Raw genomic sequence first — 12864 nt, 5'->3', positions numbered from 1 at the left:
TTTTGACTCTTTATTGTAAAAAACAGCAAAAATACAGCCATGAATGTTAATAAGACAACTATAGACCTATGTTTTCATGTCACTACCAACTAGCTGACCTAAACTACTCATTGTCCTCATCATCACTGAAGAAATCTTCTAATTCGATTTCTTCCAACTCCAGCTCTTCATCCTCATGCTCGTACTCTCCATCCTCTTCACCCACATACAAGTTATTGTTGGCGTAATCAGCCACCTTGTCAAGAGCTGCCTGCTCTTCTGGCTCTGCTCTCTGAGCCAGTACCTCAACAAGAGAAGGAGGGAGGATGGGTCCAATTGTCCAAATGGGTTCCAACACCTCCTCTTCTCCTGTCTTCTCCCAGCCCATGCCTGGATCACATGGTTTTGGGCTCTCGATTATTGCCTCGTCTGGTCTCTTATAGAAGGCTACTCTGTAGTTGGCTCGCTGCACATGTGGAATGAGACAGACCTTGGGGGGAGGCAGGCGTTCCAGGTCCACTTTTGACTTTGGAAGGACTTTGTCAGCACCGACCATTATTTTAAGCATCTTCACTCGTACTGCGTCAACTGATGTCATCCGTGCTTGGCCATACATGATGCACGTGAAGCTCTCCATCTCCTGTTGTAGCTCATCTGTGACCAGCCAGTCTGCACCAAGCTGCCTGAAAGCATTGTGGAGTTTGGGATTCTTCTGCAGCTTCTTCAGGGGATTCACCTTGCCTTTGCCTTTAAAAGCGCTGGTACAGTCCTCCCCAGTAAATACATAGAATCCCAGCAGGGTGCTACAGTAGTCAGGGCCCAGTGATTCAGACAGTTCCGTCACATTTATGAGTGTGCGATGTTTGCCAGAGCCGTGGTCAAGGTAGATGGAGAGGTTGATCCTGCTGGTATGGTAGAGGAGGATCATCAGAATGTCTGTGTCAGGTGTCCTCACCACACAGGACTTGTACCCCCATTTGACAGCCTGGTGGAGGTACAGGACAATACGGCTGTCTGTCTCCTCCTGGTTGGACCGCAGTTCGTAGATCTCAGAAGTCTGCACCTGTAACAAATAAAGAAACTAAATACTACTACACAGTGTAACAAATAATACATATGACAAAAACTGCATGACTTAAAATGTTTAAGAGCCCAAATATGGTCTGCAATTGTACATGTGTGAAGTCGAGAATATTCACATTTCAAGAGCCATTTGGTTTATCTAGTATTGTAGAGTCTAAAGATGTATTTCAAAGCATTGTGTATAGGGTGACTGCTTAAGTCACGCATCTTCTGTCAACTTACTTTTCCATTTGTTGATGTTAAGTCATAGGATCTCCCGTCAATACACACCACTGCTTTCATGCTCTTCTCAATCCGGGATGCTGCCACATTGCTCCCCCAGACCTTGATAAGCAGGTCACATAGCTGCTTCCTGTTTAGCTCATTGCCAAGGAATGACTTAAAGTCATAGGGCCTGCGGGTGTTTGGACCATCAATTATGTACTTCTCAGTAGAGCCGCGCCTGAGCCTCTCCTGGGCTTTGATGGAATCTGGCTGGTAGCAATCTGTGGAGAACACAAAATGGTGCTTGGCAACCATTTGGTCCAGGAGCTGCATGCAAATCTCTCCACAGGTTGGTGGGAGGTTGGACATCATGTGGAAGAGGGCATTTCCATCCTGTATTAAGAGGGCATCCTTGGGGTAAGGTACCTCTTCGTCCCTGTCCTGCAGCAGATGGTGAAGGATGGTGGCCTTGTTTGTTTTGGCAAAATAGCCATCCGGAGAGCCAAGGGCATGAGGAACAGGTGAGAGGGGATACCGCATGAGTTCCTCAAGGTTTATGGGCATCTCCATAATCTGCGATTTAACAAGCAGCTGAAAGGCGAGGTTGCTCTGCTCCTTGTATACAAAGAGCTGCAATGGAAAATAAAGAAATGAGGAAGGCATAAATACAACAGTTTAATTTTCTTTCTGAAGAATGTTTTTTTGTGTAATGAAATATGCAATTAGTATAAGTTGAATCAATATCCACCTTCCCCTATGCGGATGTAAGTTTGACCCTCTTGCTGCAGTGATCCATCGTCTTGAGCTTAAGTTTCTTGAGGCGATCAAAGAACTCCTTCCTCTTGGAAACAAAGCGCTCTTGGATGAACTGCTCCTTGGCAGCCCTGCCTGCAGCCTCGGCCCGCAGCACGTCAGCCTCAACATCTGGATCGATGGGAGCTCCAGATGCTAGGGAGTACAGTCGGTTTTTGTCTGGGATTCTCCAGGGGTTTGTGAAGCCCTTGATGGCAGAGATGACGCTCTGCACGGCCTCTTCAGACTTTTTGATTTGGGCAGGCTCCAGCTCACGGTGCTTGCCTGCCTTCGGCATCTCAGGGTCGTCAATCATGCCGCACATCTCAAGAGTAAGCTCATAGAGCTGAGCGCGGGCAGAGGTTGTGCGGCACCACTTCTGGTATGCGCCACAGTTGTTGAAGAGACCGAGTAGACCACCTGCAATGTAGAGAGGAGAGGGAGAAGTTTGAATTTTATCATCACAACCAACATGAACCTGTAATTAAATATAGGTGATATATATATATATAATATAGTTATTGTCTTCACACACTGACATACCTGAAGACTTAGCAAACCTCATGAATGTCTCCTCCATGGTCTTGTCCACTGCTGCGAGAGCCCCTGGGATCAGTGATCTTGCAACAGCTATGGCTCCAAGCTTGATGTAATCAAGAGCAACAGGATGGGAGAGGTCTATGTTTGTGAGAAAGGCCTCAAACCAGGTCAGGTACCTGTAGGAAATGAATAATAATTAAAGTTAATACTACAAGTAAGCTCCACTTACACATTTTTATATATCGAGTATTTAAGGGAATGAGTGTATAGATTACCTGGCGTAGTTGTGGCCATCATACGCAAAGAAGAGATCTGCCATGGCACCGTTGCAGTGATGGAAGAGCTCGAAATCGTTGGTTTTCACAGCAAAATCCATCATGAAGACCAGCTTTGCATGATCCATCACAGAGAGCCAGAACATGCCCGTTTTGCCCAGGTGGCCCCTGCGTACCTTGTCTTGGTATCGGAGGAACTGATCAATCAGCTTGAGCAGTGCGGGATCCTTCAGAGTGGAGTCAAGGCTCTCAGAAGTGCAGCAGTGGATGAGGTTGATGAGGGTCTCGTATGGGATGTCTGGTTTCTCCTCCTCCAGGAAAACATTGAACAGCAACCGCTCAAGTGCCTCTGTGACCACCTTCAGACTGAAGAGAGCCTTGGCATATGACTTCCCGCTCAGGATGCTTTTCAGGCAACCACTGGTTGCGAGGCCAGCTTCTATGAGGATCTCAGCGTAGCCAGCTCCAAGACACTTGCGCCCAGTGAGCCTGCCCATGTAATTCATGGCCGTGTGAAACTTGCCAATGAGGATCACATGCTTACTGAATTCCTCCCCATACTTCCATACTATAGGACAGGCTTTCATGACCACTCCCAGGTCAAACGTGTTGATAGTGTATGGCTGTCCAACCTCCTCCGTTGCTGCCTCGGACCTCTTGAGTAGCTCATACACCACTGCGTTGTCTGTAATGGGCTGGTTGATGGGGGTGTAAAAGTCAATTGTAGATTTCCTAGGAGGCACTTTCCCTGTGCTTGAAATAAAACCACCAAATCCAGGAACCTGCTGCTTGCCCTGGCTGCTTAACCATCTGCAGAGGAGATGGGCGTTGTACTGCAACATTGAGGCATCATATGACTCTTGGTTTTCAGCAGGAGGGGTAAAGTTGGCCTGCATGGGGAATTTGGGGCCAACTCTTTTGAATGCCAGCTCTGGCAGCGTCTCGGGAGGCGTGATCTTAAGGCTTCTCATCTTGGATGACCTGTCATAGAGAGGAAGGGTCCTGTTCTTGGTGCTCACATGGCTCTCTTTCACCTCTTGAATCATGATTCCCCCGGTGCTGTTTACAACATTTGAGCCATGAACGTTGGTGGTGATTCTGTTCAGGTTGTCCCACTCGCTGTGAAAAACAGTGTTTCCCTCACCGGTGATGATTTGAGGGGTCAGGTGGGTGGAAATCTCATCAAAAGCCTTGGCCATTGCTGTCTCAAGTTCCATACTGAAGTCATATGTCTCTGAGTGTCCTAGTCATGAAAGGATGGTTGTGAGCTGCAAAGATAGAAAATTGCTTTATATCAATATCAAATACCTGTATCAAACACAGTAAAGCAATGACAATGTAGGACCTCATAAGCAGTAAATTAGCTGATTACTCACCTGTTTGCTTCGATAGAGGTGACGAAGTGTGGCACATAGGAGGATGTGCTTTGGAAGTTTCCACTTGCTGTTAGTTGCTGCTCGACACACATCTTGTGTAATCGAATAGACCAGCCTCTGTGTCCTTTCACACTTTTCTCCATCAAGTATCCCGGTCACCACTGAGCTCAGAAATTGTACAAGATGCTCTGGAAGCAGCTCATCCATCTTCGCAGCATCCAGCTCCTGTGCTGTTGGGGGCCATGGTAGCTCCTTTGACTCTTTGAATGCCTTTATAATGTGAGAATGGAGGGTGAGTGCTGCTTCTTGTAGTTGGTCAGCTGTACCAAGTTTGTACGCACATCCAACTGCTTCATCTACAGTAATGCTAGAGCTGTATATGAGGCTCAACTCAATACAACCACGGTGGGGCACCTTGGAGAATGTGAGTTCACGAGATATGTCTTTGTCTCCTTGTAACCGTCTTGCCAATTTCTCACTGCGGTATTCAGGATTAGGAAAACCTTCACTTTCCAGTGTCTTCATGTACAAGTTGCGCAGGGATCTTAGCAGGACGACTTCTTTGCGTTCAATCACATTCCTAAGAATGTAATCCTTTACTACACAATAGGACTTGTCATGTGCTGCTATATTTCGGGCCTGCAGGCTGTCAATGTTGTCTGCTGCCTTTTCTGCCCTCTTCCTTCCACGCTCATGGTTTTGGTACTCACTATTGAAGTTGTTTCTGCAATATGGATGATACTTAGCTTCCATTGCAAAGAGGTCCTTGCCCTGCACCTTGCGATAAAGAGCCTCTTTCTTCAATTCCTGTGCCCTAGGTTCGATAACTTTCCAGGCTGGTTCCTTGTGTTTCCAACTCTGAAACGTTGTAAGCACTTCAGTCTTGCCCTTGAACTTGGTTAGTGCTTTGTCACAGAAAATACACTGATTTGGAAACAAGAAGGAACACCGAGCTTCTTCAGATTGACTTGACAGAGATTTGAGATGGCGCATGGAGTCCTTTATCGATGATGATGATTCACCAGATAAAGAAGCCGTTGACACTTGTAAACGATCTAATTTCCCTGAGAAGCTTTTGTAGCAGTTTTGATGATAGCCAGTTTTATCCAAAGGCAAGCCCTCTAATGTCAATGGTATTTGGTCACAAATATTCTTCATGCGGTATGGTGAAGTGGCTGCTTCACAGAGTCTCATATCACGAATTCTTTGTAGATATAATAGCTTCTCGCTTTGCCCCCCATTGCATGCGTTGAACGCAGTAAAATTACCATAGACAGAAAGACTTGATACATGTAAAATACATGTTTGGGATCGAATTCTCTTTGGAGGCACTTCAGCTGTGATACAATGTTTCCTTTTCCCCATGGTCGGTTTGTATGAAGTCATCAGCCTAAAAATAAAGTAAAACATTAGCTAGCTACCAACTTATCTAGCTAGCTCCCAACACTAGCTAGTCAAGAATACAGTCAGATTTGATTTCTGTAGGCCTATGATAATAATAATAACTGTTGAAAAATTACTTGTAGGCTTGTACATGACTATAAGGTATATCTTAATAATAGTTTCAAATACTTACTAAGAAAATCCTTGAGATTGTTCCAAAAGAGAGAGCAGTGGGAGAGGGAGACTGCCATCTGCAGGTACCAACCAACGGCAACCAACTGCCAACCAACTGCCAACAGCATAATATAACTGCTACATATAACTGTTAAAAATAAACCCCATGGGACATTATTTCAGCTTGGTACCCAATATAATCTTCAAATAGACACTTTTATGATTAAGAAAAAACTGGTGGTGAACAAAAATTCACCCTATGCGCTTGAAAAAATGAAAAGATAGTTGGTTATACACACATTTTTGGCATTTTTTTGCTGTTTTTGTCCAGAAATAGAGTCAAAATGTTGTCAAATGTCTAAAATAACCATCCCATTGAATTCCTGGGGTCAGAATTGTATGGAAAAGTGTATTAATTTGTCTCTGTATGTTGTTTACTTCAAAAGTTATGCCTCTTTCTACATCAATTATTTTTTTTCGGTTTCGAGTTAGTTGCAATAAAGGGTTAAAAATTAAGCCTTTTGGACATTATTTCAGCTTGATACCTGGCAGATTCTGAAAGTAGACACTTTGAGGATTAAGAAAAATCAGGTGGCATAAAAAAAACCGGGGGGGGGGGGGGGTGCGTGGACCCCTATGTCCATCTAGACTAAGGAAGAAATGTTGTAAACATGTGTCCACAATGTAAATAAATTGTTTGCAGCATGGTGAATCCATTTAATTATGAGCAAGAGGAGCTTGTTCAAATTTCTTCAGGTGTTGTCGCTTCATGTGAGGTTGTGTTCGATTTGGAAATGGCTAGAACCATTGGTGAAAATGCTTTGTCAGTTTTGTTAGTGATAGGCTGCAAAAAGGAGTTGACCTTTTTCCAAGATGAAGTTAAAGTGGAAGACGTTTATCAACTTGTGCAAAACTGTAAAACCTTCAGTTTGGAGGGGGAGAGATTGCCCTCAGGATGGACAGAAATCTACTGGGTAGGTTAGTTGTCATTGGAAATGTTGAAAAGATTAATCTTCAAGTAATGATGACATTGCTTTGGCCGATTGCCTCTGCAATTGATTTCAACCAGACTAACACATTGCCTGTACGGTGATTGCTTCATCCCCCTACAGTGATAGTGTGATTGCGTTAGCCATCCAACAGTGACAGGGTACCCTTTCTCATTCCCTACAGTTACAGGGCACAATTTATAAGATCATATCACTATTCAGTAGTGGGATGTTCTTGTAGTTCTCCTGGCCCATGTGGCGATGTGCCTTTGGACATCTGATCTAGCACTGGAGGGGAGTGGGAGAGGTTGGTGGGAGGGAGGAAGCCGCTACTCTCAAATTACTCAAATTACTCAAATTGGGCATGACTTAGTACAGGGAAAGAGCGATGAAAGGGACATTTTTCTATCTCGGACGGACAGACGCACACACACTTGCATGGCCCGATTGGAGTACAGACAAGGCTGCCTTATTGAGACGAACAAAGCCAATCTCCATGCTACAGAATCACTTTGAAAGTCACATCACAGAAATACCAAAGAAGTGTCTGCATCATCTAGATTATAGATGGCTTGGCCACGATCCAGCAGCTTGATCCAATAAAGCTTCAATAAGTTGAAACTTTTGTCAAACCAGCTGACTTAATCTTTCATCGTCTATGGGAAGTGCCATGTCTGCTTCAGCAATTCATTTTGTCACAGACATACCCAGATGTACCAATCAAAAATGCAGAGCAAGCAAAAAGAGCAGCAAGTGGTTCACAACGCACGAGTGTACAGCCAAAGCTATTCCTCGACAGTGGAAGAAGTTTCTGGCATGTCGTGCCAATAAGGAAGAACAAGGTGGGTATTTGTTTGTTATGCGTGAAAGTATTTCTTGCCCAAGAGTTAAAGTTCCATGCATTTATCTGCAGTGACATACCAGATAGTAATGTGAATGTGGAAGATGTCACAGATTTTGAGTGCATCTATGAGGACTGAGGGATCAAATATATACTCATGTATTTGTATTCAGCCTATGCAGTAATAGGCAGTTCATGTGTTGTTGTCAAGAGTCCGAGCACACATGTTTTCATTATAGGGGTTGCAATATGGAAACCATCCATGACAGTATCAAATGATTAAAGTCATTATTGTCCTAATTCGACTTCACTGTTTAACAGGTTCCAATAGCATCAGCGCTTTCTATGGAAAAGGGGGAAAGGAGGTTCTCTGAAGAACCTCTGTTTCTGAAGAACCAGTAATCATTGGATTTCACGGCTTTTCTGTATGCGATTCAGTCAGTGCCCTGTATGGTATGGGGAAGGTGAAGTCTGCAAATATCTTGATATCAAGTAAAGTGCACTGTGCTACATTTCAGAAGTTGGGAACATCTTTTGAGGTTTCTTAAATTCTGTATACAGGACTGGAGATGTTCACTTGTGAACTCTATGGCCAGAATGGCTGTGTAGAACCTCTGTTTTAATATTCTGAAGAACCTCTGTTTTAAGAAGCTTCCCAGGGATAAGGTTGCGCACATGATTAGGTCGGTTTCCGAAGATTTTATTTTGTTTGTATACATAGTCTAGGCTCGTGGAAGAGCTAGTACTAGTACACTGAACGGATTAGGACATAACAGGACAAAAGGAACAGCAGAGAAAGGGGGAAAATACTAACAACAGTGTTGAAGGCCAAGATAGAGGCAGTCTTGGAAAAACAAAGGGGGTGTGGAGGAATGGAGGACAGGAGGATGCATGGGGTGGACAAGATGGGTACAGAAGGAAACTGTCAGGAAGGAAAAGTGGAAATTCAGGAGGAGGGATTGCGGTTGAGGTTAACAAGGGTAGAAAATATCATGGTTTTCAATGGGGGATGATATCTGAGATGGTGGTGAACAGCTGTCTTGAAGACCTGGAGGGAAGAATGAGATTGAAGAGGATGTGCAAGTTTGTTCCGCAGGTTGGGGGGGGGGGGAGGGGGGGGGAAGGAACGAATGAATGAAGGGAGGTGAGCCATAATCCTAGATTTAGGTAGTATCACCAGAAGTGGGTTTATGGTGGACCGTACATGTCTTTTCTGTGCTTGTTCATCATAGACTTACCACTGCGGTCGTTTTTGTGTTACGTATTAGTAAGAGTAGGCTATAAATGGGTCATTTTTTGTTTTGCTTAGGTGACAGTTTTTTTGTATTCCATTTGACCTATCTCAACATGAAATGACAAAATTTTCGGCCTGGGGTCCAAGAAAACAGTGTGCAGGGCAAAAATCCAAAATGGCCACCGTTTTCTCTGAAAAATCACATTTTTAGCCATAACTTTGTCATTTCTGGGTCTTTTTACTTGGTTGTGGTGTCTAACCCTATGTTTATGGGGTCAGGCAATCTATTTATGCAATTAGAAGTAGTGTCAAACCTTCAGATGTTGAGTTAAGACATATTTTTGCTGTATGTTTTGAGTTGACATATTTTTGATGTTTTCGATGTTGAGTAATCATATTTTTATTAAGACATAAGTTATATTGTCTATTTTTATTTCACATTGTCTATTTTTGACACTACAATTTTTGCCCTGTACGCTTTTTTCTTGGACCCCAGGCCGAAAATTTTGTCATTTCATGTTGAGATAGGTCAAATGGAATACAAAAAAACTGTCACCTAAGAAGAATAACAATAAAAGTATTTTTGACCCCCATATAGCCCACTCTTAGTATTAGCACCAGCCTCATTGGCGTCACAATTTCCTCGAATGGAAGGAAGTCACACTCTTATTATGTTGCTCAATTATGCAATTTCAAAATTCTACATAACACTCTGTTCCTGTTGCACAGCTTCAGCTGTTTTTGGGATGTTCATGCTGCCTGACATCAGCTTTGTCCTGGTAATTATTGAGCAAATGTTTAATTGAAATCATTCGTGGTTCGCATGCAGCCGATGGCTGCTTGGCTGCATCATTTTCTGGTGCTGCTCGTGCAATGCCCCCATTACAAGTCAACTACTACTCATTTTGCCGACCTCAGAAGGTGTTGTCAACCCACCTGGTGTTAATTCAATGGCATCCCCAAGATCTCAAGGACCCACCTTAGGTGTTAAGCCAACACCAGATAATTGAAATAATGAATTGTCGGCGTTAATAAAGATTGTCCTTTTATTAGTCCCCTACCGGTGTACACCGGACGGGACTATCGGTTTGCACGCCGTCCGTCCGTCTGTCCGTCTGTCCGTCTGTCCGTCTCCGTCCGTCAGTCAGTTAGTCAGTCTGTCCGTCCGTCAGTCCGTCACGCAAAGAACAGTTTTCCGGAATTTTTTTCTAAACGCTTAATGCTAATGATTTCAAACTTGGCACATGGTTTCCTCATGATAAGTTACAGATCGAGTTCGAACTTCACGACGTTTCGATCATTTTTGTCCCCCGTCGCACCGCGGAGCGAAAGGGGAACTATGGTTTTCCCGTCCGTCCGTCCTTCCGTCCGGGCGTGCGTGCATGCGTGCGTGCATGCGTGCGTGCGTGCGTGTGTAAGCGAAGGACCGCATTCGAATTTGGTGTGTGGGTGCAACCCACGTCAAAATCCAAGTTGGCCACCGCCATGTGCGTCTGATGCCATGTATGTCTGAACCTTGTGAGCGGAATATCTTGGAAAAACAAGCATTCTGAGTATTGCGCTGAAATACATGTCCCCTACCAAAGGTCAAAGTGCCATAACTTTGTCAAAAATGATTGAATATGCAAATTTATGCACGGTTGATGCTGGTTTTCAAACTTGATCTGAGGTATGCTGAGACACATGTGTCATGCCTCGCCTCGTTGCTCCGTGGAGCAGCCTGCACGTGTTGCACTGTGTGAATTATATAAATTATTACCAACTCGCGGTCTGAGGTACTAGCGATTCAAGAGATATCCATTAAAAAAAAAACATTTCGTTTAATTAACGATATCTGCCAAACCACGTGCCCTATCGCAAATTCCAAAAGGAAATTTTAGTAGAGTGACATGCTGAACAGATTTGTGAAGTTTCCCCTCGATTGGATCAAAAATGAGGGAGGGGCTCGGTTTTAATGGTTCATGCTTAAAAACGTCATAACTCTGAAACCATCAGTAATCTATATATATAAAACACTGTGTGTGTGTGTGTGTGTGTGTGTGTGTGTGTGTGTGTGTGTGTGTGTGTGTGTGTGTGTGTGTGTGTGTGTGTGTGTGTGTGTGTGTGTGTGTGTGTGTGTGTGTGTGTGTGTGTGTGTGTGTGTGTGTGTGTGTGTGTGTGTGTGTGTGTGTGTGTGTGTGTGAGATGTTACCGATAGACTCCTAAACGGAGAGGCTCACGTGCTTGATATTTGGCATAGACATGGCCATTGAGCCTGGTAAGAACATGGCCGACCTAAAAAAAATTATTTCATAATATTTTTTTACCATATTTTAAATCTCAGCGCATTTCAGCGAGCAATATTATACACAGAATCTGAGCCGGTGGCAGAGCAGCGCGCTGATTCGCTCAGAGCGATCACGTGATGTTCCAACCTTGCCGCCATAAAGTCACAGTTACGCGTTCACACGTAATTCAGAGCGAAAAGCGATTGCGTTTTTTCACATTTCAGCGAGGAACATTGCCATTCACACCACATACGTTTTTTTTTTCTTTCATCTTTAGATCCATATTTTTTGCCATAACGTAGCGCATTATGGCTCGCTCGAGCTCGAGTTAGCCAATCACCTGGGAGCATGAGGCCACGTTGGCCACGCCCACGACACGATGCAGAGTTGCAATCTTGACGAAGACTGACTGTGATAAAGGCAATGGCACCGAAGAAAAGAAATTTGTCGCGTTCAACCTCCCGAGCAAGGAAAATCGCTGATCGGAGGAGACTCCATGAAACCGATGAAGATACTTTTCACCATCGAGAAGCCAATCAAGAATGTGTCTCGAGATTCAGACAGCAAGAGACAGAAGATGAGAGAACGGCACGTCTAAACGCCAATCAACAACGTCTGGCGAGGGCCAGACAGCGAGAGACAGAAGATGACACAAACTGTATTTCAAACTGTATTTCAAACAAACTGTATTTCCCATCTACACGGCCATGTATTCCTATTAACGTTATGTAAAGTACATAAATTGTGTGGATTACATCATTTGTGGATGTGATCAATTGCCAGTAACCATCTATATCCCTCCCCTCCCCTTCCCTCCTCCCACTCCCTCGCCCTCCCCCACCACCTACCCCCTCCCCCTCCCCCTCCCTTTTCCACCCTACCCCCTCCCTTTCCCCCCTACCCCTTCCCCTTCCCCCTTCCCCCTCCACTTCCCTTTCCCCCCTACCCTTCCCCCTCCCACTCCCCCTCCCCTCCCTCCCCTCCCCCCTCTTCTCCCCCCTCCCCCCTCTTCTTCCCTCCCCCTCCCCCCTCTCCTCCCCCCCGTTCCCCTACCCCTTCCCCCCTCCCCCTCCCTTTCCCCCCTACCCTTTCCCTTTCCCCCCTACCCTCCCCCTCCCTCTCCCCCTCCCTCCTCCCCCCTCCCCTTCCCCTCCCACCTCCCCCCTCTTCTCCCCTCCCCTCCCCCTCTTCTCCCCCTCCCCCCATTCCGTTCCCCTCCCCTTCTCCCCCTCCCTCCCACCCCTCTCTTTCCCCACTCCCCTTCCCCCTCCCCCTCCCTTCCCCCTCCCCCACCCCCTCCCCCCTCCCTTCCCCCTCCCCTTCCTCCTTTCCCCCCTCCCCTCCCCCTCCATTTCCCCCCTCCCCCTTCCCCTTCCCCCCTTCCTCTCTCCCTCCCATTCCCCTCCCCTCCCACCTCCCCTTCCCCCTCCCCCCTCTACTCCCTTCCCCCTCCCCCTCTTCTCCCCTTCCCCCTCCCCCTCCCTTTCCCCCTACCCCTCCCCCACACCCCTTCCCCCTCCCTTCCCCCTCCACCCTTCCCCCTACCCTTCTCCCTCCCCTCCCCCCTCCCCTCCCACCCCCCCCCCCTCACCTCCCCTCCCCCCTCTTCTCCCCTCCCCCCTCTTCTCCCCTCCCCCCTCTCCTCCCCTCCCCCCCATTCCCCTCCCCTCCCCTTCCCCGTCCCCCTCCCTCCCCCGCCCAGCAATGCCGGGTACTTCTGCTAGTAG

The 12864-nt window shown here is 46.0% G+C and overlaps 1 protein-coding gene across 1 annotated transcript; it reads right to left on the bottom strand.

The window, feature by feature from the left end:
- Positions 1-1971: 1971 nt before the first annotated feature.
- Positions 1972-4470, bottom strand: LOC137420945 (uncharacterized). Its single transcript, XM_078768986.1, has 3 exons — positions 4250-4470; positions 2602-2774; positions 1972-2478 (listed from the first exon to the last, which is right to left on the bottom strand). The coding sequence occupies exons 1-3, from the start codon at positions 4390-4392 to the stop codon at positions 2021-2023; spliced, it is 774 nt and encodes a 257-aa protein (XP_078625112.1). The 5' UTR covers positions 4393-4470; the 3' UTR covers positions 1972-2020.
- Between the last annotated feature and the right edge of the window lie 8394 nt (positions 4471-12864).

Source organism: Myxine glutinosa, unplaced genomic scaffold, assembly GCF_964187855.1.
Source record: "Myxine glutinosa unplaced genomic scaffold, kmMyxGlut1.1 SCAFFOLD_814, whole genome shotgun sequence".
Classification (NCBI taxonomy): domain Eukaryota; kingdom Metazoa; phylum Chordata; class Myxini; order Myxiniformes; family Myxinidae; genus Myxine; species Myxine glutinosa.
Note: the sequence above shows the minus strand (reverse complement) of the source record. Positions and strands in the feature narration are given on the sequence as shown.